The sequence below is a fragment of the Paramormyrops kingsleyae genome, chromosome 9 (genome assembly GCF_048594095.1).
Source record: "Paramormyrops kingsleyae isolate MSU_618 chromosome 9, PKINGS_0.4, whole genome shotgun sequence".
NCBI lineage: Eukaryota > Metazoa > Chordata > Actinopteri > Osteoglossiformes > Mormyridae > Paramormyrops > Paramormyrops kingsleyae.
This window is the reverse complement of record NC_132805.1, coordinates 26465315-26484576: the sequence shown is the minus strand read 5'-3', so window position 1 is coordinate 26484576 and position 19262 is coordinate 26465315. Positions and strand designations below refer to the sequence as shown.

The 19262-nt window shown below is 45.1% G+C and overlaps 1 protein-coding gene across 1 annotated transcript; it reads right to left on the bottom strand.

The window, feature by feature from the left end:
* Positions 1 to 12490: 12490 nt before the first annotated feature.
* Positions 12491 to 17117, bottom strand: crabp2a (cellular retinoic acid binding protein 2, a). The gene is made up of 4 exons (XM_023806164.2): positions 16717 to 17117; positions 13795 to 13973; positions 13161 to 13277; positions 12491 to 12885 (listed from the first exon to the last, which is right to left on the bottom strand). The coding sequence occupies exons 1-4, from the start codon at positions 16796 to 16798 to the stop codon at positions 12835 to 12837; spliced, it is 429 nt and encodes a 142-aa protein (XP_023661932.1). The 5' UTR covers positions 16799 to 17117; the 3' UTR covers positions 12491 to 12834.
* Between the last annotated feature and the right edge of the window lie 2145 nt (positions 17118 to 19262).

The following is a 19262-nucleotide window of genomic DNA, read 5'->3' as shown; positions in this document are numbered from 1 at the left end:
TCTCCCTCTCCTCTCGGAAGGGCCTGGTTCACATTTAAATCCCAAACCACATTCGTTCTCTCTCTCACTCTCTTTCTTCCTCCCTCTTGCTCCTTCTCTTTTTCTGTTTTCTTTTTTATTCTAGCATTTTCAATTTTTGTTCTCTTTCATAGTTACACCCTCTTTCCCCATCTACCACTGTATAGGAGGACACAACTCCTAACTCTACACTCTTTTTCTACACTCTTGTAGTAAAATGAGAGTAACTACACCAGTGACAGAAGGAAAATGGGTAGATGACCAATGGTGATTAATTTCAGCAAGACCCAAGATTCAAGATTGAAGATTTACATTTGTCCTATGAAGGAAGGTACTTGAGTGCCAACAGTGAATTATGAAATTTCCGCTACTTCAGACCGTGTAAGAAACAAGGTAGAAGGAGGAAAAATAAAAACAAGTTAATGAAATATGTACTAAAATATAAAAAACCCTAAAAGTATATAAAAACTATGGAGCCCATCGAAGACATGATCTTGCGTGAACAAGATAAATATCGCCAGATAAATGTCTTGTGCACGCAAGATAAACAGTTACCGTTTTCAGGACTTTGTGGGCTCTGTAAAACAGCAAAGATACAAAAATCTTTAAAATTAGTCAGGCAATAATTGGCAAACCAGGGAACCACTGACATCTGCCATTATCCAGGTGGAGACTGTGATGGTGGTTTTGTGCCATAAGTAGATTGGAGCTCACACTCAAACCAATGACAGACTGGACCAGAACCACCACACAGACGGACTCTACAGGAAGAAGAATAGTAAACTGATCTTCCTGAGGAGACCCAAGCCCTATAGTGTTTACAGCAAGCTGCTATCCATGCTGAATGATGAAGTTCATCTCCTCATATGGATCTATAGAGATGCAAAGCCACAGACTCCTCTGCCCTGGGTGTGAATACATTCCTTTATTCCCACCGTGATTCAGTTGTTCAGCGGCTTGGACAGCAGCCAGCTAAAAGGACACAAACCCGCCATGCATGTCTAATCTCTAAGCAGCAGCTCTCCCTCTACCTGCTCTTGATACTACTGCTGCCCTTATGCCATCCTATTGCCAGTACTGCACAGTGACATATGGCACCTTTTAGTCATTTTGAACCATATTGTCATTATTTATATTATCTCCCCAGATGGTTTTATTGTATATGATTTTCCATCCATCCATCTATCCATCCATCCATGGGTGACGTTAGGTCTGATCACCTGGGACTATAGTCCTGAATATTTTAGTCCTGATACAAATTTTCCATCAAAAAATATATATACAAAAATCAAGCCCCAGGTAAACTTGACTTAGCCCCCAATTTTTTCCAATAGCTAGAAACTCCCCTGCATTCATCCACCCATCCATCCATCCATCCATCCATCCATCTAACCCACATATAACAACTTTACCCCCTATCTAGCCCTAACCTTAACCACTTCAGGTATTCTCAGTTTTTTTGATTGCATTCAAATATCTTCATAAAAGGTGAAAGTAACAGGTTTTTGTCAAATTTTGGGGACTTTCGGTCTCCACAATGTAATATATGCATGACCACACACACACAAACACGCACACACACAAACACACACCCACACACATGTAGGGTAAACATATCCTAATGGGGACCGCTCATTCATTTCAATGGGAAAAATGCTAATGCTAACTATGACAACCTTAACCCCTACCCTGCCTTAACCATAACCATAAGTAACCTAACAAAATACAAGAGTTTTTGCATTTTTAGTTTTTTCATAGCAGTCACCAATTTTTATAAAATAGAGTTTTCCCTTATGGGGACCAGGAAACCGGTCCCCATAAGGGAAAAAAAACAGATATTTAGCACGTTATGGGGACATTATGCCTAGGCAGAGACTCAAATCTTGGTCCTGGGCTATATTGCTAATAGGCTATATTACTAACTAAATGTCAGTATAGGAAAGGAAAATAGAGTGATTAGCAAACTGCAGTGCTGTGCTCTAGAACTTGTGATTAACTCGCTATCCTGCAATAGCTAGTGGTGTTCTAGTTCATTTCAACAAACGCACTCAGGCAGTGGCATCTTGTAGTTTGTCATATTTGGAAGATTTCATTCCGGCTAGCTGTTTATCTTTCATAGCCACTGAGCGTGTGTAAAAGGGAGAACCGACTGGTGAACTTGACGTTGCATATCATGGTCTCATTTTTATTTTTTGAGTGTATATCTAAAAACTTTCTTTCGGCACCCTACTGTAAGACACAGCAGGAAATTCACACATGATATTTGATTTAAGACAGCTTTATTGCCCCTCATTGCGTGTGTATTTAGACTTTATTCAACTGTGGTGGTAGTTTATTTATTTCAAATGTTATGAAGAAGTGGCTTAGACCATTTTGCCTGAACAAAACACAGATTTTATGGTCCTGATATCAGAGTTTCCCTGTTTTTGCGATCAGAGTTTCGTACGAAAAAACTGATGTTAGCATCCCTTGTAGTAAGTTCCTGAATTGAGCCACATGTCAAAGAAATCGAGTGCACGTCTTTAAGTAACCACAAGGGTGTGCTGACGAGCCTTCTATGCTTGAGGATTTCGTATCACTACAAAAAGATCTCAAGAGACTAGAAATATAAAAAGACATAAAAGAAATTCTGCTGTACAGTTACAAAAGCAAACACAATCACAAGTAGTGCCATTGACTACATTTAATTGCCCCTTCATGGCCCGTGGCACTTTTTCTTACTATAGTATGTTTTGGTATTCTTGCCAGCACTGGCTCGTTTGCTTAGTTAAATTGAAGAAAGAATTAACTCTGTTTATAATTAGTTACATTTTTTTGCGTCTTTGACCAAATTGAAATGGTATCACTCTTCCTATGATATTCTTAGTGTTGCAGACAGGCACAGTGAGGGAACAGACAATCCGTGTTGCAGCTCCAACAAACAGAGGACTTGATTTTTATTTTTGAAAAAAAGAGAGAAAACAAAAGGACCACAAGGGGCCAAAACAAAGAAGGTAAATCACAAAAATAAGGCAGTTAGCAACACAGGAACAACCACAGCATGCAGAACAGCTGCAAACACAGGGCAAAAAAGCTACAGATACACAAAAACTGATCGAGGAACAAGGGCAAGGGCAGGTATACACAGATAATGAGGGTAAAACAAGGGACAGGTGTGGGCCAACTACCATCAAACAAACACTAAAGACTAGGGGGCATGAAGAAGCAGGAGTGGGTCAATTTACAAATAACCAAAGACTTAAACACTTGGAAATGGGTGACCAGCGACACCTGCTGGCCAGGCAGGGAAGTAACAGGGCAGGAGCCTGACACTCAGGGCCCAACCTTAAGCAGAAAAAGTGAGCAGTCCTCACTGCTCACAGTGCTCAGTCATCGCCATTGTTCTTGGAGCACAGGGCACAGGTGGTTCTTGGTCAGAAGTTTGTTGTATGCAGTTGGTCTTTTTCCTTTGTGCTTGTCAGCTGTCAGCGGGTACTGGTTTAGTGGTTTGGGTGATTTGGGGGTCATGGTTCTTGTTGACTGGCATCTTGCTTTGGGCTTCTAGTTAGCCGGTTTCTGGTTTAGGGATTCATGATCCCAAGTAGCCAAATATTCATACAGACAGTACATAGTACGCCTCTCTGTCCATCAGTGTGTCCAGCAGTGTGATGAAGCAATTACACTGACCTTTATGTGATATTTTAACCGCACTTAGACTTTGTCTTTCTTCATTCATTCCTTTATTATACTTTATACTCTCTTTCACTGAGCTGCAGCACTGTAGGCTTTAGACTCTGTTCGTCGTGTGTAACAAAAGCAAACCATTTAATTTTTTATTTGGGCTCTTAAAGAGCTATTTACCCATATTTAACTCAAATAAAATCATTTGCCAAACATCTGCCATTTGATTACGCCATGGATTGTATATGTGTGGCTCATTTTAGCCAATCAAGCTGTTAATCTAACTGTGCTGGGCTGTAATCTGATGATTAGAACATGACATAGTAAGGAAGGTCTTCAGTATATTATATTGGGCTGCCTTTATCCAGTATCCTCACAAGTGCTGCAATCTCTATGGCATACAGTTCAGGTCATCCGTTAAATATTCTGCATTATCTTCACGTCATCCAGAAAGAGAAACAGCTTTTATCGTGGTCTCGGTATGCTTCAACCCAAAGTTCACACGCTTGATTTTGTTTTTTTATCCACTTTTTCTAAATCTTATATAGCACTGCTCTTCAGCCTGAGGCTGGATACTGTCAGTGTGCAGGTCACCCTCATCCAAGTTAATGCATGCAATAAGGGAACACTTATGTCAAGGGTGATTAATACACACCAAACAAGTTTCCCCACATCACCTTGTAAAAACATAAAATGTGACAGTTAGAATATGTGGCTACATGCAAGCAAAGGGCAAGACCAAAAACTCTTCACGCTGTTTATTTATACATTGATTTTGATTTGTTGCTACATAACAGTGCATGTCCATGAAAAGTCACGGATGTTTAATGGCTTATAGGGGCAAACGATAGTGTAGTGGGTCTTTGACCTGAAGGCCCACGAGGTGGCAGTCTGGAGTAAGGTCATCCAGTTTAGTAAAGTTTAGTAAAAATATGAATATTTTTAAATTTAAATATGAATATTTTAAAATGGGGATAATATAAGTCACCTTTAAAAATCGCTCGGGAAAAAGTTGCTTTTGTCACAAACCACATGCTTATTTCATACAGATCCAAGGAGCCCCGTGAAGACAGCAAAGTACAACAAATCGGCTGTTACAAAAGTGATGTGCCTTTCGGGGAAATGGTATTGGAACTGATTGTAAATGTGGCCCGGGGTTTATGTAATATATTTGTTTTTTGGTCCATTATTTCCGATAATAAAACGTAATTATTATTTTCTTAAATTGGAGTTGGAGTTATTGGAGCTGTCAAAGCAACTTTCCACAAGGTGTCACTGTTCCCTTTGTCGAGGCGCTTCTGGCGCGTTAGGGTTAGGGTTTTTTACGGTGGCCCCTAGAGACAAAACACACACAAAAGAAAAAGCAGAAACAAAATGAAAATGCGCAGCAAATTAAAAAAACACACAAAAGAAAAAGCAGAAACAAAATGAAAATGCGCAGCAAATTAAAAAAACACACGCAAAAGAAAAAGCAGAAACAAAATGAAAATGCGCAGCAAGTTAAAAAAACACACGCAAAAGAAAAAGCAGAAACAAAATGAAAATGCGCTGCAAATTAAAAAACACACACAAAAGAAAAAGCAGAAACAAAATGAAAATGCGCAGCAAGTTAAAAAAACACACGCAAAAGAAAAAGCAGAAACAAAATGAAAATGCGCAGCAAGTTAAAAAAACACACGCAAAAGAAAAAGCAGAAACAAAATGAAAATGCGCAGCAAGTAGACAATCCCAAACCGGAAGTGCTCCACCACGCTAGGGGGCGCGGTGAGCTCATGTGGCACAGTCGCTACACAGTAGTGATGGGAAGTTCGACTGAATTAACTGATTTGATTCTTTCGAGCTGTCCGTTGTAATGAATCGATTCTAAAATCGATTCTGTGATTCACTTTTTTTCCGTCTTTTTTGCGCCTGACCGTATGAGTCAACGAATCATGGGATCGGATAATAAATCAAACGGTGTCTCAAGGTTACGTTATTTGACTGAAAGATGGGGCTGGTGTTCAACAAAAATGTTTAGCTTGACTATTCACAATAAAAAAAACAATATATAAAAAGCAGAAAGGGTGTCGATGCTGAATAAACACGCGTGTATATATAGTTCTTATTTTCTTGACTTTAGCCAAATTCATGTGCATGAGTATCAAGGACTACATCACAGTTAACAACTGCAATATTACCAATACAATCACACACACATACAATGAGCATGAGTAAACTTGCATACGTTGTTGTGTAAACGTCAAAGTTAATAAATATCTTTGGTTTTTGATGAAAGACATATGGTTTTATTATGCAGAAATGCAATAATTTACTGTTGTGATAAATGAACACAGGGCTGCCAACTCTCACGCATCTGGCGTGACACTCACGCTTTCGGATTCTCACGCTCGTGCAAGAAATTTTACTGCAAATTTATATTATTACATTATAAACCTAAAATTAGCTGCAGCAAAAGCGTTGGGGTAGTTTGCAAACCCTACAGACCATTTACAAGGGAATAAAACTGTCACAAAGGTGTAAATGCGTGTGCGGACTTCTGGCCAACCGGCTGACCAAAGTTGACAGCCCTGTGAACAGCTGCGTTAATTTTATTCCTTTCAACAGCGTAACTGCATTTCCGCAGCAAATGCCGCGAGGCGGCGAGGGCTCTTGGGATCGGTTCGCAAACCATTCGTTTTAGTCACCGACCGAGTGTCCGAAAACCGTAAGTTCGATTTGTTCATCGAACGGACTCTCGGACACTCCGTCGGCGACTCAAACGGATGGTTTGCGAACCGATCCCAAGAGCCATTGCGGCGTTCACAACAGTAAATTATTGCATCACTACTGTGTAGCGACTGTGCCACATGAGCTCACCGCGCCCCCTAGCGTGGTGGAGCACTTCCGGTTTGGGATTGTCTACTTGCTGCGCATTTTCATTTTGTTTCTGCTTTTTCTTTTGCGTGTGTTTTTTTAACTTGCTGCGCATTTTCATTTTGTTTCTGCTTTTTCTTTTGCGTGTGTTTTTTTAACTTGCTGCGCATTTTCATTTTGTTTCTGCTTTTTCTTTTGCGTGTGTTTTTTTAATTTGCTGCGCATTTTCATTTTGTTTCTGCTTTTTCTTTTGTGTGTTTTTTTAATTTGCTGCGCATTTTCATTTTGTTTCTGCTTTTTCTTTTGCGTGTGTTTTTTTAATTTGCTGCGCATTTTCATTTTGTTTCTGCTTTTTCTTTTGTGTGTGTTTTTTTAATTTGCTGCGCATTTTCATTTTGTTTCTGCTTTTTCTTTTGCGTGTGTTTTTTTTAATTTGCTGCGCATTTTCATTTTGTTTCTGCTTTTTCTTTTGTGTGTGTTTTTTTAATTTGCTGCGCATTTTCTTTTTGTTTCTGCTTTTTCTTTTGCGTGTGTTTTTTTAATTTGCTGCGCATTTTCATTTTGTTTCTGCTTTTTCTTTTGTGTGTGTTTTGTCTCTAGGGGCCACCGTAGTTTTTGATTGCATTCACATACGACTCTAAGTACGTATTTCGTATCAAGTAAAAAGACGAAGCCAAAACAAATAGTATGTTAATTTGTTCATTTTAATTAATTTATAAATGTATCAATTATCAAAACGATAGAACAGGCGAGTACCCGAAAGCATTTTCAATAATTAATGCAGAATAAACTGTACTTCACGCCCTAAGTAATGTTTCTGTAATCTGTCACGTGTAAATCTAGTTTTCAACAGAAGAGTGATTAAAACGGTTTCTTTCATTTGTATTTTAATTGGTTTGCTCCTGTAATATTTCATGTCACTTCTTTGCCTTCATATTTCATCCGTCCATACTTTCTGCTGCCAATTTGGTGCATGACTGACTTCGTTGAAATATTAAGTATGATACCGCATTGCTATGAAAAGGCACGTGATGATCTAACCCAGGGGTGCCCACACTTTTTCAGCTTGCGAGCTACTTATAAATGGCCAAGTCAAAATGATCTACCTTCTATAAAAATGCAAAACATATATTTATGTATAAAAATATTGAATATTCTTTATTATTTATCTATTTCTAATTTCCTTTGGGATAAAGAAAGTACTTTTGAATTGAACTAGGATTTTAGTTCCTTCACCTTAATTTCTCTTTCTCAGCTCGTTTTCCGGAGGGAAGTTAATGTAGTTTTTATGAACATTCCGAAAATGTCGCTCCACATTTCCCTTCTTCGGAATAGCAACGGTAGACAGACAGATGAGGCAAATGCACTTCGAATATGACATTGTGATACATTGTGGAATGGGCCGGACAGTCCTCCTCCCATTCCGTATGGAAGTGGTAGGTTTTTGGCTTCTTGGTCCAGCTCTCCTATTCATTTTTATAACCTTTCTTAAGTTTAGTAAAAATAAATTGGAGGCTAACTGGGCGACTCGGTAGCTTTCTAGAGTTTTGCAGCAGCTGGCGCGATTGAACGCGTCATCCATCCTCTATTTTCTATGCCATACGATCTACCCAGACTACCTTTGCGATCGACCAGTAGATCGCGATCGACGTATTGGGCACTCCTGATCTAACCAGTTGGCAGTTTTGGATCAAATCCAGGGGCTAACGGCCTCTGTCCCACCGTTACGTACAGTAGGAGGTAAAGACACAATCAGTACAAAACTGCTGTCTGCTTTCACATAGGCACAAACGAACAATGGCGTATATTAACATTGGCACCCATAATCACAAACACACCCACCCACATACACGCACCCATAGAGGCTTGCGTGATCTTTCAGATCGACTGTGGTCCATATTCCAACTGCCAGTGAGTAATAAAAAGACAAGATAGTAACACGGAGTCGCGTATTTTAATAATCACACAGGTTAATTAGATCGTTCACACGTACTTAGAATTTGATCTAATAATTCCTTGGGCATACAGCAAGCAATAACATTATAGCATAGGTAGGGACGTAGGGACAATGTAAAAGTGAGTTAATGTGCGTTACGAAAAACAGCGTGATAATAGATTTTTAAGAGATATTAAACGCTCAGGATAAGGATAATTAGCATCATGGAAAAGATGAATCAATAAATGCTTATTTTCTCTCCTTCCACTTGTTTTTCTTGCCTCTGTAAGTGTAAAGTTTGCTGGCGGTTATCACAATCAATGTGGAATTCCCACAGGCCACCTATTCCGGTCCGCTTAGGTGAACAACCAACAGCAGGGCCGGACTAGCAACCAAAAACTGCCCGGGAATTTGCTTTCAGGTGGCTCCAATTTGATATTTTGGTATATTCTGGTATATTTTGGCCAGACCGACAGGGTCCGTTGTTGTTGTAGGTTGTTGCTACAGGTTTATGCATTGCTTTTAGTCAGAAAGCGAAAATGAAATACAGTCGCTTGCTGTTATTGACATTGTCTTCCATTTCCCTCGTCTCTATTACATTGCTGATCCGTTTTACGCAGTTAATTGCGTTAATTTTTTTTACGCACCCAGTGTATTTTTGGACCAGTGACTCCCGTATAGTCGCTTTAATTACTTGTTGACTTACAAAGGAATCTGTCCGAACTTAGTCTTTAAACTCTATACCTGAAGTAACATCAAACTGACGGAAGTGCGGTATTAAGTGCAGGCACACACACCCTCCTGCTCGCTGGTATTGTTTTAGGCAAAGGTGTAGATTTCTTGCTTGTGTCATGGAGCGTCACAGGAGCGTCACTAGGACTCTTTTTGGGGGGGCTTAAACCCCCCTATATTTACACAGATCATTTTAAATAGTGCGTTCTCGTGCATTTTAATAAAATTCAGACCCACAGGCACATAGCCCCTCTTCTCATAAATCCTTAGTGACGATCCTCTGACATGGGATTTCATGCTTCGTGTATGAAGCGATCTAACGTGTGTGTGTGGGGTTGTGGTCTGTGTGCGTGTGTGTGCATGTGTAGAAGGGTCTCCATGGGCCAGGACTCTTCTACAGCTGGTTCAGTGGCTCGCCAGTATCCGAGGCCAGTGCCGCCCAGTCCGCAAACCACAGCATTCCACAGCCAATGAAGCAGCTCGCAGCCCCGTGACATCATCACCTCTGGAATGAGTTGACATCACAGCTTGGAAACTGAATGTGGAGCCCAAGAGGGATGCCTGGCGCAGCACCATCCGCCCAAACCCAGTTCTGCGAGTTTGAAAACGCCCGTCTTATGTTCTGCAGCTGTAAATGGGCTTTGATGGCAGAACCGCTGAACGGGCCACCTGGCATGCCGGGCATTTTCCGGGTGGGTCGCCCTCCCTGCCGCCCTCCCTGCCCACCCCCCATTGGCACATTTTGTCCTGCATATGTATGTGCGGTGGGCCACAGTCCAGATTCTGAAATTCCAGTCCAGCCCTGTGCCTGGGGAGGCTCCACAGGGTTTTGGTTCTCGGAAATGCAATGAGACATAATGGTTTTAAACCCTGGCATTCAGCTCACAATTAAAAAAGTAGGAATCTCCCTGCACGCACCGCCCGCGCCCGCTTTTGCACTGGGCTCTGCTGTAATCTCGTGTGTCCAGCCACTCGAAGACGCCCATCCCATGGAGCGGTATCCGCTGCAGCCGTCGGCCCCAGCCCACGCCGACGTTGTGCACCGGGCCGTTAGCTGCGGCACACACCCAGGGTGTGAGGCTACAGGTGCGTTGGCGTGGGCCTGGCTGGCACCCCTGGCACCGCTTTCACCCCCGAGACGCTGCCTCCGACCCTGGAGGCCGGAACCTCTGACAAGCAGATTATAATACATGTCATTATGTGATTATTAGCTAAGAGCATCCATTCTTCCATCTTCCATAACATCCAATACTGGGTCACCCGTAGCCTGGGGCCTACCCCTGGGAGGGCAGGAAGAGAGGCAGGGCACGCCCTGGATGGGGTGCCAGTCTATCACAGGATGCAGCCATCAATGCAGCTAAAATATAAGCGTCTGAAACGTGCAAACTCCACAGACAGTGGCAGGAATCAAAGCCACAACCCGGGCGATCTGAGGCCTCTTAATGAAAACTGATTTTCTCATATTTTGCTAATGCAGATTATTGTTAAATTTTAGCTAGTAAAAAAATGAAGCCTTCAACTGTACGTCCTGTTCTGCACAAGTATGTTTGCTGCTGTGTCAGTTTGCTGGATGCCAGGTTTGCTGTAATGAGTAGGAACCACAAGCAGCAGATGTGTGAAGTTTCATACATCGCACTTAAAGGGGCAGGAATCACATTCAGGTTGTGTAAGAGCACACAGGTCCGCTCAGTGCACACATACTTTTAGAGTGCATGTTTAAAGGTGCACACACAAGGCTCATGCATATGAGAACGTGTGTTTTTCACCCTCTGTGCACATGGTTTTTAGGTGTGTGCCAGCACTGTGCTGAATGGGTCCTTTACGGAGGTATGTGGGCTACTGCATTTTACTGTGTCTGGGTGCAGTCCGGTCATTTTTTTACAGGCAAGAGACAGCTGCATTTAACTGCCCCAGGGGACTATAAACACTGATGGAGAGGCAGTTATTTACCCCTTTTATTGGGGCATAAGGAAAAGGAGGGGCATTTTTATTGGGGTCACAGCATAACTAAGTACAGCTGGAGGGCTGGAAAAGAGAATGTGACCATTTAAAATGTTTTTGGATGGTCTTCCCTAACCTGGTCCTCATTTTCTCTCTGCTGCTGCATACTCTGAATCCATGTGACACCGCGTAAGTGCGTGAGTGTGTTTTTTTTGGAGCAGGGCCTCTCAGATTCTTTCTAGGTTTGTAGCTCATCTCAGTTTCCAGGCACTGATGCTCCGGTTCCTTGTCGTCCACATCTGCTGTCAATCACCAACACCCTGTAATCCCATTGGCATTTCCTGGCCATGGGGACACGCCCACCTGCTTCCCCTAGTTTCAGCCCACCATTGGATGACCAGCTTTTTGGGACCTGCCTCAGCTCTACATTCACTTGCTCCCCTCAGGCCAAAGTAAGCTTTTCGCCAGATTGGCTCATGTTGAATGCAGCCCCCACTGCTCAAGCTTTTGCCAAGTCAACATCTGTTTATGAGTATGTTTGAGGTGTGTACAAAGTCAAAGAGACATGGGTAAAAACCCAGGAAAATAGCTGCATCTTTTCAGTGACGGGAAACCAGAAGGCCTCGTGTAAAGCGATATTGTAGCGAGAGTAGAAAGGACCAGGAGATGGTTTCTTTGTCAGAAAAGCAGTACGTTTATTATGAAGGAGAGAAAACAAATTCCAGTTGCAGGCAAGACCAACTTGGCCAATTTAAACCTCAAAACAGTACATCTGCCCCGAGAATTCTGATGGAATGAGCAACCAATATAATATTCTGCTTTAGCTGGTTCAAACTGCAAACATATTGGAAAGTGGGAACCCCTCTGCCCAGAAGGGTTTTATTCTCTCTTTTTAAAGCACCAGTGCAGAGCACAGATGCTGCCACCCTCACTTTAGCAACAGAAAGAGCGACGAAGGACAAACAGTGAGAGTGATGAAGAAACACACTTCTGGAGGGATGGAAAGCGGGGAAGGAGAGAGGCGTGACGAGTGCAGGGCCAGACGGGTTATTCTAGTTGCAGACAGCTGACAGAACGGCTAAAATAAGATGTGTGCCAATGCGTCTGTGTATGTGACTGATGGGTGGAGGAGTTCGTCAATCATTAGTCTAATCCAAGCCTGAGCCGCACCCGCTCACTCAGGGCTCCCTGCTCAGACCACGAACTGCGTTGACCTCCAGCTGTGCCTCTGTAATCTCACTCCTGTTTCACCTATTACATATGCCGAGATAATACCTGCAAGTGATTAAGCCCTCAGAGCCAGCAGACTGGATTACAGCCAAGGAAAATAAAACAGAAGAGATTTGCATCTGGAAGTCAGAGTTGCATTTTATTGGTTTTTTTTTTGGTTTTTTTTTTTCAAAAGAACACCACATTTTGTATAAAAGAAACACAAAGAACGGCAGGAGTAACAGACGCTAGCAAAATAAATATAAAAGCTTGGGAGAGACAGAGTTAACGCGCTGAAAGGAAGCGATGAGAAGCACAGCTGGTGGACGAGAGGAGACACAGGGAGGGGCGGGGCCAAGCGGCAGAGAGCAAACCGCGCAGGGTGGCGGGGGACACCGCCAGGGGTTACAGACTGAAACTTCCCAATTAGGAGACACCCAGGACAGAGGTGGGGGGAGGGGGCGGGCAAAGGCAGCTCCGGTCTTTTACTCTCGCATGTAGACCCGGGTGCAGACCACGTCGTCGGCAGTCATCGTCTGAAATGCAAGCAAGGGACGTTAGAGGAAATGCAAGTTCCTGACCACAAAAACCACAGGCGCATGAAGTCAATCTCATCCAAGGCATATCGCAATAAATCAGGCCCGTGCAATGCGACCACTGGCTGAGGAACGCCAGGACTTTTAAGAGGCGAGCCAAAGCCGGCAGGCGGGCCGGCGATGCGAGTCTCAGGGGCAGAGCCTCGGCTCTGCATTGCGGCTGGCTGAGTCACGCTTTCCAAGGGGCCCTGCTGACGCCGGAGTGGGACACGCACCAGGAGGAGCTCGCCGTCATTAGTGATCTCCCGGGTCCATGAGGTCTTCGGGCCCTCTCCCTTCTGCAGGGTCTGCTCACAGCTGATCTTACTGTCCGTCTCCCAGCGGGGGAAACTCTGCAGAGCATAAAGGGGGGGAGAAGTGTGAGTGGGTTGCCGGGGGGGGGGGGGGGGCGAGCCAGTCTAGGTGTGCAAATATTGTCACAGAGCAGTCAGGCGCCAACGTCTCGGAGAAGGATTAAGGCCACGGGAGAGAGTGGGGGTATTCATGCGGTAAATAGGCCCCTTCTGTGCCCCAAGACACAGCACATTCATGCTATCGAGTCAGGGAGGGCAACCCATCAGGTGAGAATGGGGGGCCGTTCTCATTTTGGCACGGTCTGGAGGTGCTGTCGTCCCAGTCTGGGTGATGTGAATGAAGGGCAGGGGTGAGATGAAGAGGGAGGAAGATCTGAAGCACATGGATGTGGGGAGAGAGACAGGAAGGCAGGAACATCGGGACCGGACCAGCTTGGGGAGGCGTACAGGCCGAGCTTACGGTCCAGGCTGACCCAGATCGATTCGGAATTGGGATGACAGTCAGAGGGAAAGGTATGCTGGACTGACCGTACCACAGGACGCCGGCTGGCCATACCGTGCATGGGCGCCCGTCCACAGTGGTCTCGTTGAAGGACACGCCCACAGTGAAGGAGACGTGGGTGGTCCGGACGGAGGTGCTGGTGCGGATACTGAAACTCTCCCCATCCTGGGTGATCTCCACTAAGGGCTTGGAGGCTGCCGCCACGGCGATCTTCCTCAGCATCACGTTGACCCCTGTGGACCATAGGACTCGTTGACTGGGCGGGGGGGTGGACCATTATTAGCAGATATATTTTTAAAAAGCAGTGTTGCCTCCCAAGCTTAAAGCCCTCCGCTGTACTCAGACTCGTGAAAGACAGACTGCAACCAGGGGAGATGTCCATCCTGGGAAATCTATGGGCAGCAACAGAGGACCGAATGCTTGGGTTCAGGAGACGCAAAGTGGGACACATGCGGACCCAAGGAAGGGGTGGGGGGTTAGGATCATGATGGCATCCAGCACACAAACAGCACATCTGCACTGACACAGAGGTTTGTCCTTGGAGCTGCTGTACAGGCATGGTCTGTCCTGCTGCCGTTATTATGTGACCTCCAGAGATACCCCCCTCCCCCATCGAAAAGAAATATTCACCCCAAAAAGTCTGCTGGCTGTCAGACCCCAGGACCATCACAGATGAATATCTAACAGCATGGCAGACAGGGTACCTGTGTGTGCCTGACTTTGGTCATGGCATGTGTGTGTATGAGTGTGTGTGTGCGTGTGCATGTGTGTGTATGAGTGTGTGTGTGTGTATGAGTGTGCGTGTGCATGTGTGTGTGTGTGTGTGCGTGTGTGTATGAATGTGTGTGTCTGTGTGCATGTGTGAGTGTGTATCTGACTATGGTCATGGCATGTGTATGTACGTGTATGAATGTGTATGTGTGTGGATGAGTGTGTGTGTGTGGATGTGGCTTCACTAATGAGTGGGGGGAAGTTATCAAGGCTGCCCCAGGGGACCCGGTAATCTGTTACACCTTCCTGTCAGGAAGCAAAGAGCAAGAGGGATTGGGAGGGGAAAAAGAGTGAGGAGGAGGTGGGGTGGGGGCGGGGGGGGGGGGGGGGGACTGGAGAACTGGGGAGAAAAGAGGGAGCCAGACCCAGCAAGAGAGGGGGCGGGGGGGTTTCTTGCTGGGTCCCTGTGCCGAATTGAATTTCACACTTCTCACCTCTCACAAATTCCCACCTGTCACTGCGTGTAAATATATATATATGTACGCTGTGAGATGGGAGACAAACTAGCCGGAGACACGCGTCTGCATGCCAGAGCTGCTACACACCGCTGTCCGAGCTAACGGATCAGCGCCGGTAATGCTTCCATGATATTTCCTGTCTGGTCTTCCCCCTGGGTCTGCCATGCCCTCTAAGAGAGGGGTAAAAAAAAACGGCCACACACAGAGAGTCAGGGTCAGGGCCAAAGGCGAGAGGTCAGAGGTAGCATTTGGGATAGATCTGTGGCAGTGGGGAGGGGGAGGAGACGGATCATGCTGAACCCCCCCCCCCAGTGGAGTTAGCAGGTCAGACCAATAAAGCCTTTTTGGACTGATATTCGAATGACGTGCCTGGACTGAAGGCAGCTAATGCATCAGGTGTGTATGTGAGCGAGTTTGTCGCTGGAGAGAGTGTACTGTACATTGCAATGCACCATGGGTAAACCGCTCCCCCGTTCCCGTTTGTAAAATACCTCGACAAAGGCAATGACTGAAACTGTAGAAAGTGCTGAGAAAAGAAGGACTTTGTAAAGAAATTATTCTTTTTCAAATTGATTAAAAGTTGCTAAATGTTTGGGTTAGCAGCCATTAATTAGAGATTTGACAGGAGGAGCCTGCAAAGACAGACATGCAGCCACATATGCAGCGTGTGCATGTGCATCCATGCACATCAGCATGCACGAGCTCTTACAGGCTCTTACGAGATCTTACAGGCAGGAATTAGCTGCAATCTGGTTAGTCTCCTCCATCTTGTCTGTCCTGTAGTGAGATTCCTGACATACAGCTCCGTATCCCACTCGGTCACTACGTGAGTTTCTGCAATACCCCCAACCCCCACCCCTCCCAGACACATACATATTAACCACCTCAAGCTAGTAATGCATGCACAAATTAGCCCCCCCCCCCCCCTCCAAGCAATGACCCCCACCCTAACCCTCCACCTTTGTGTCTTTTTACTTGGGGCCAGTCATTCCTTACACCCTTTCATCTCTTCATCTGTCCCTCTCCCTCCTTTGATATGCCTCTCTCCTTTGGTCTATGCTACCCTCCAGTTCCTATTTCTTTGGTGTCCCTCTGCCTTTCGCCTTCTACCATCCTTATGCAGACCTCTGCTCCTCATGAGTTTAATGGGGGATAAGCGGGTTATTCACTGTAATTGAGACGTCAGGCAACCTGTGGACCGTAGTGCAACAGCGAGACATCCATAACATAAACGCATCCATGGACATAAACGTAAGGATACTAACATAATACTGGACGCACGAATAAGACGCACATACACACACCGATAAACTAGACAATATACACACCCTGTCGTGTGACTAACAGTTTGTGCAGGCGTTGTCCGCGAAATCAACCAAAAGACCGACCAAAAAGATCAGCGGCGATGTTGATCTGAGGACCGAAACTGAGAGTCGATTATTGCTCCAGTCAATGTGCCAATATTATGAGCACGTGCCCTTCTTCGCAGATCATTTGCACAATTATCATAATCACTGACCTGCACGAAAGCCCCCCCCCCCCCCGCATCACACGTAGGGATACAGAGATATGCCCCCCCCCCCGTTTCCTTTATGCGACATCATAACCCCCAGCTCGGAGACGGTAAAGTCGGTGCTGACTGTGCGTCTGCTTACCGAAAAGATACCAAGGAAAACGCAGCATATTATAAAAGGATAGGGTAGAGTTACACACGTTTGCTGGGCATTTTCAGACCAGCATTACTAACCCAGTGCTTTCAGCATCTCCTCGAAGTTCTCCGAACTTTTCATTTTCCAGGTTCCAGAGAAATCAGGTATCTTGCGTTCCATGCTTCAGCACAAAGAAAATTAATAAAAATACTAAAGAATTAATAAAAGTGCTCGATTAATTTTCTGTTTCCTTCTAAGTATACTAAACTTTCTGCAATCCTGTTCACAAGTTCTCCGTCGGGTCCCGTTATTTCACCCTCTCCAATGAGATCTTTTTCAGTAACTCTATACTATTTTTCTTTGCAATTGAAGCGGTTGTCAGCTGCTGTTATCTCCACTTTGCCTAAAGTCTAGTTGTGTACAGTGATCCTTATCTCCTCTGTCTGTCACTACACGTTACAAGTCACGGTGGTATGAATAGGATGGAGTGGAAACTAGCCATTAATTTTGACCCCGGACGCCACGCCCATCTCGTTTTCGGCAAGCCCTCCCAGCGTCCAACCCCCTCCATCTACTAACCAATGAATGGCCAAGAGTCACTGCCTTAGGCCCCACCCACCCCACCTTTCCTGCAACATGTGCGCTGTAGAGACGCCCTTAGACTTTTATTACCTTTTTTGTTTCGCCGCTTTTATTGCAATAACCGAATGAACCGCGCCCGGAGAAACCCTGATTTTTATGAAGCGTGTCTTAGAATAACATTGTTTATGTGAAGCACTGAGAAAATATAAGATAAGTGCCTAACGCACAGTAGGTCACACAAACAGAGCGTTTTGGCATGAACTTGTTCGTGCGGTGGGAATTGTTTTTTTCCCTAAGAATAAATATGCAGGCAAAATACATGCAATGTATCGAATACAATTTAACTCAAGTATCTTCTTTAGTTGTGCAACCAAAATGAAGGAACGATGCAGCCCTTCTCTGGGATCCTGCTGTTCCAACGCAAGAAAGGAGAGAATAGCTTTAATTTGTCAGGAAAATAAGCGCTGGGCGGGGCAGAGATCGTGGGGATGTGGTGTCTGCAAGGTAGCAATAAAGGAATAAGCACTAGAGACGGAGATGATGGATGGCGACGGCACGATGTGAGCGTTAATTATTGAACTTTGATGGATGGTCGCCTTTACTTAAGCGCGAGATGAGGGGGGTCGTTACCGAAGCAACCGCAGCTACCGTCCGCAGAGAGGACGCTGACACAAACGGTATAATGATTAACATTTAATTACAGAAGAACAGCTGCCTTAGTCGTACTAAAAGATGTTTTCCCCCTAATTTAATGATGCGGTTTTTGTGCAAAATTATATTGCTTAGCTTTTCTTGACAGGTTTTGTCCTCTCGCACTTTTCTACAGCGTTTGGCCAGTAATATTTCTGAAAATTTCAGTGGAGAATCTTAGGTTAATGACCGTGCCTAAATGCTTAAACCAGACAATTGTGAGTCCACCTCTGTAACTTCTAGGGTACCCGCGGCCTCTCAGTTGCTGCGGTAATAACGCACAAAGCCTTAAATCTTGTTTGTATACTCAATATGGTGTCAACAGAGTTGACACATTTCATTTCAGTCATCCGCACTCCTGCTAAAGATGCAAAATACACCACAAACACGCCAGTGCCCCTGTTGCTACACAATGGTTGCGTGCCTTCACAAGTTCCTGTTCACACACCAGCCAACAGCAGTGCTGAGCCTGTCCTATCAAGACGACAATCTGTTTTACATTTTCTTTCTCTATTTCTTATCTGTGACACCCTATACTTTTCGTTAACTCTTCCCGGTATGAAAACCCAATGCTCCCTTGACACCCCCCCGGGTTGCATTCACACCCAAGTAGCAGCAGTGAAGTCAAGCGCACATACTGGTGGTCAGCAGGCACGTGGTCCCCCCCTGCACAACGCTTTCCCAGTGACTCCGCGCCTGATGTCCCGCCGTAACCTGCAGGTGTATCCCTGCATTCACCCAGACTGACCTCTGGGGAGGGGTGTGTGTGTATGTTTGAGTGGGGGGCACGCGTGGCACTTCCGTGTGTCGCCCGGCTGACTGTTAGCGGAGCTCCTCCGAGGTCTGTGCTGCCGTCTCAGCAGGAGAAGGGGCCGCCCTATGTGCCGTATCGCGCTGCAGACACGTCGTTACTGGCAACGCGCGTTTAACAAAGATAATGATTCATTGTGCTTTTTTTTGTGGGGTGACAGAGACCTATTCACGGTGGTGGCTCTGTAACACAGTCTGCAGCAGCAGGACGGAGTCTGACAGGGTATCAGATTGTGGGATAATATCTGGCCCTCACTTTAAGAGTGAACCAAGCACAATAAATCACCTATCCTTCCCAGATGCCCTCGCCCACCCCCATTCGTGCATCTATCCCTCATTCTCTCTACCTCCCTCTCCCTTTCTCTCCTTCTCTACCTCTTTTGTTCTTTTGTGCCTGTGTGACACATTCCTTGAACACATTACTGGGGCTGGGGGGAGTCGGGGGGGGGGGGGGGGTGAGGTAAAAGAGAAGAGGAGGGAGAGAGTGAGTCAAGGAATCAGTGACCATAACTTGGGTGATTTTTTACAGCATTGTCTTGTAGTCAGAATAGGGGGGGGGGCA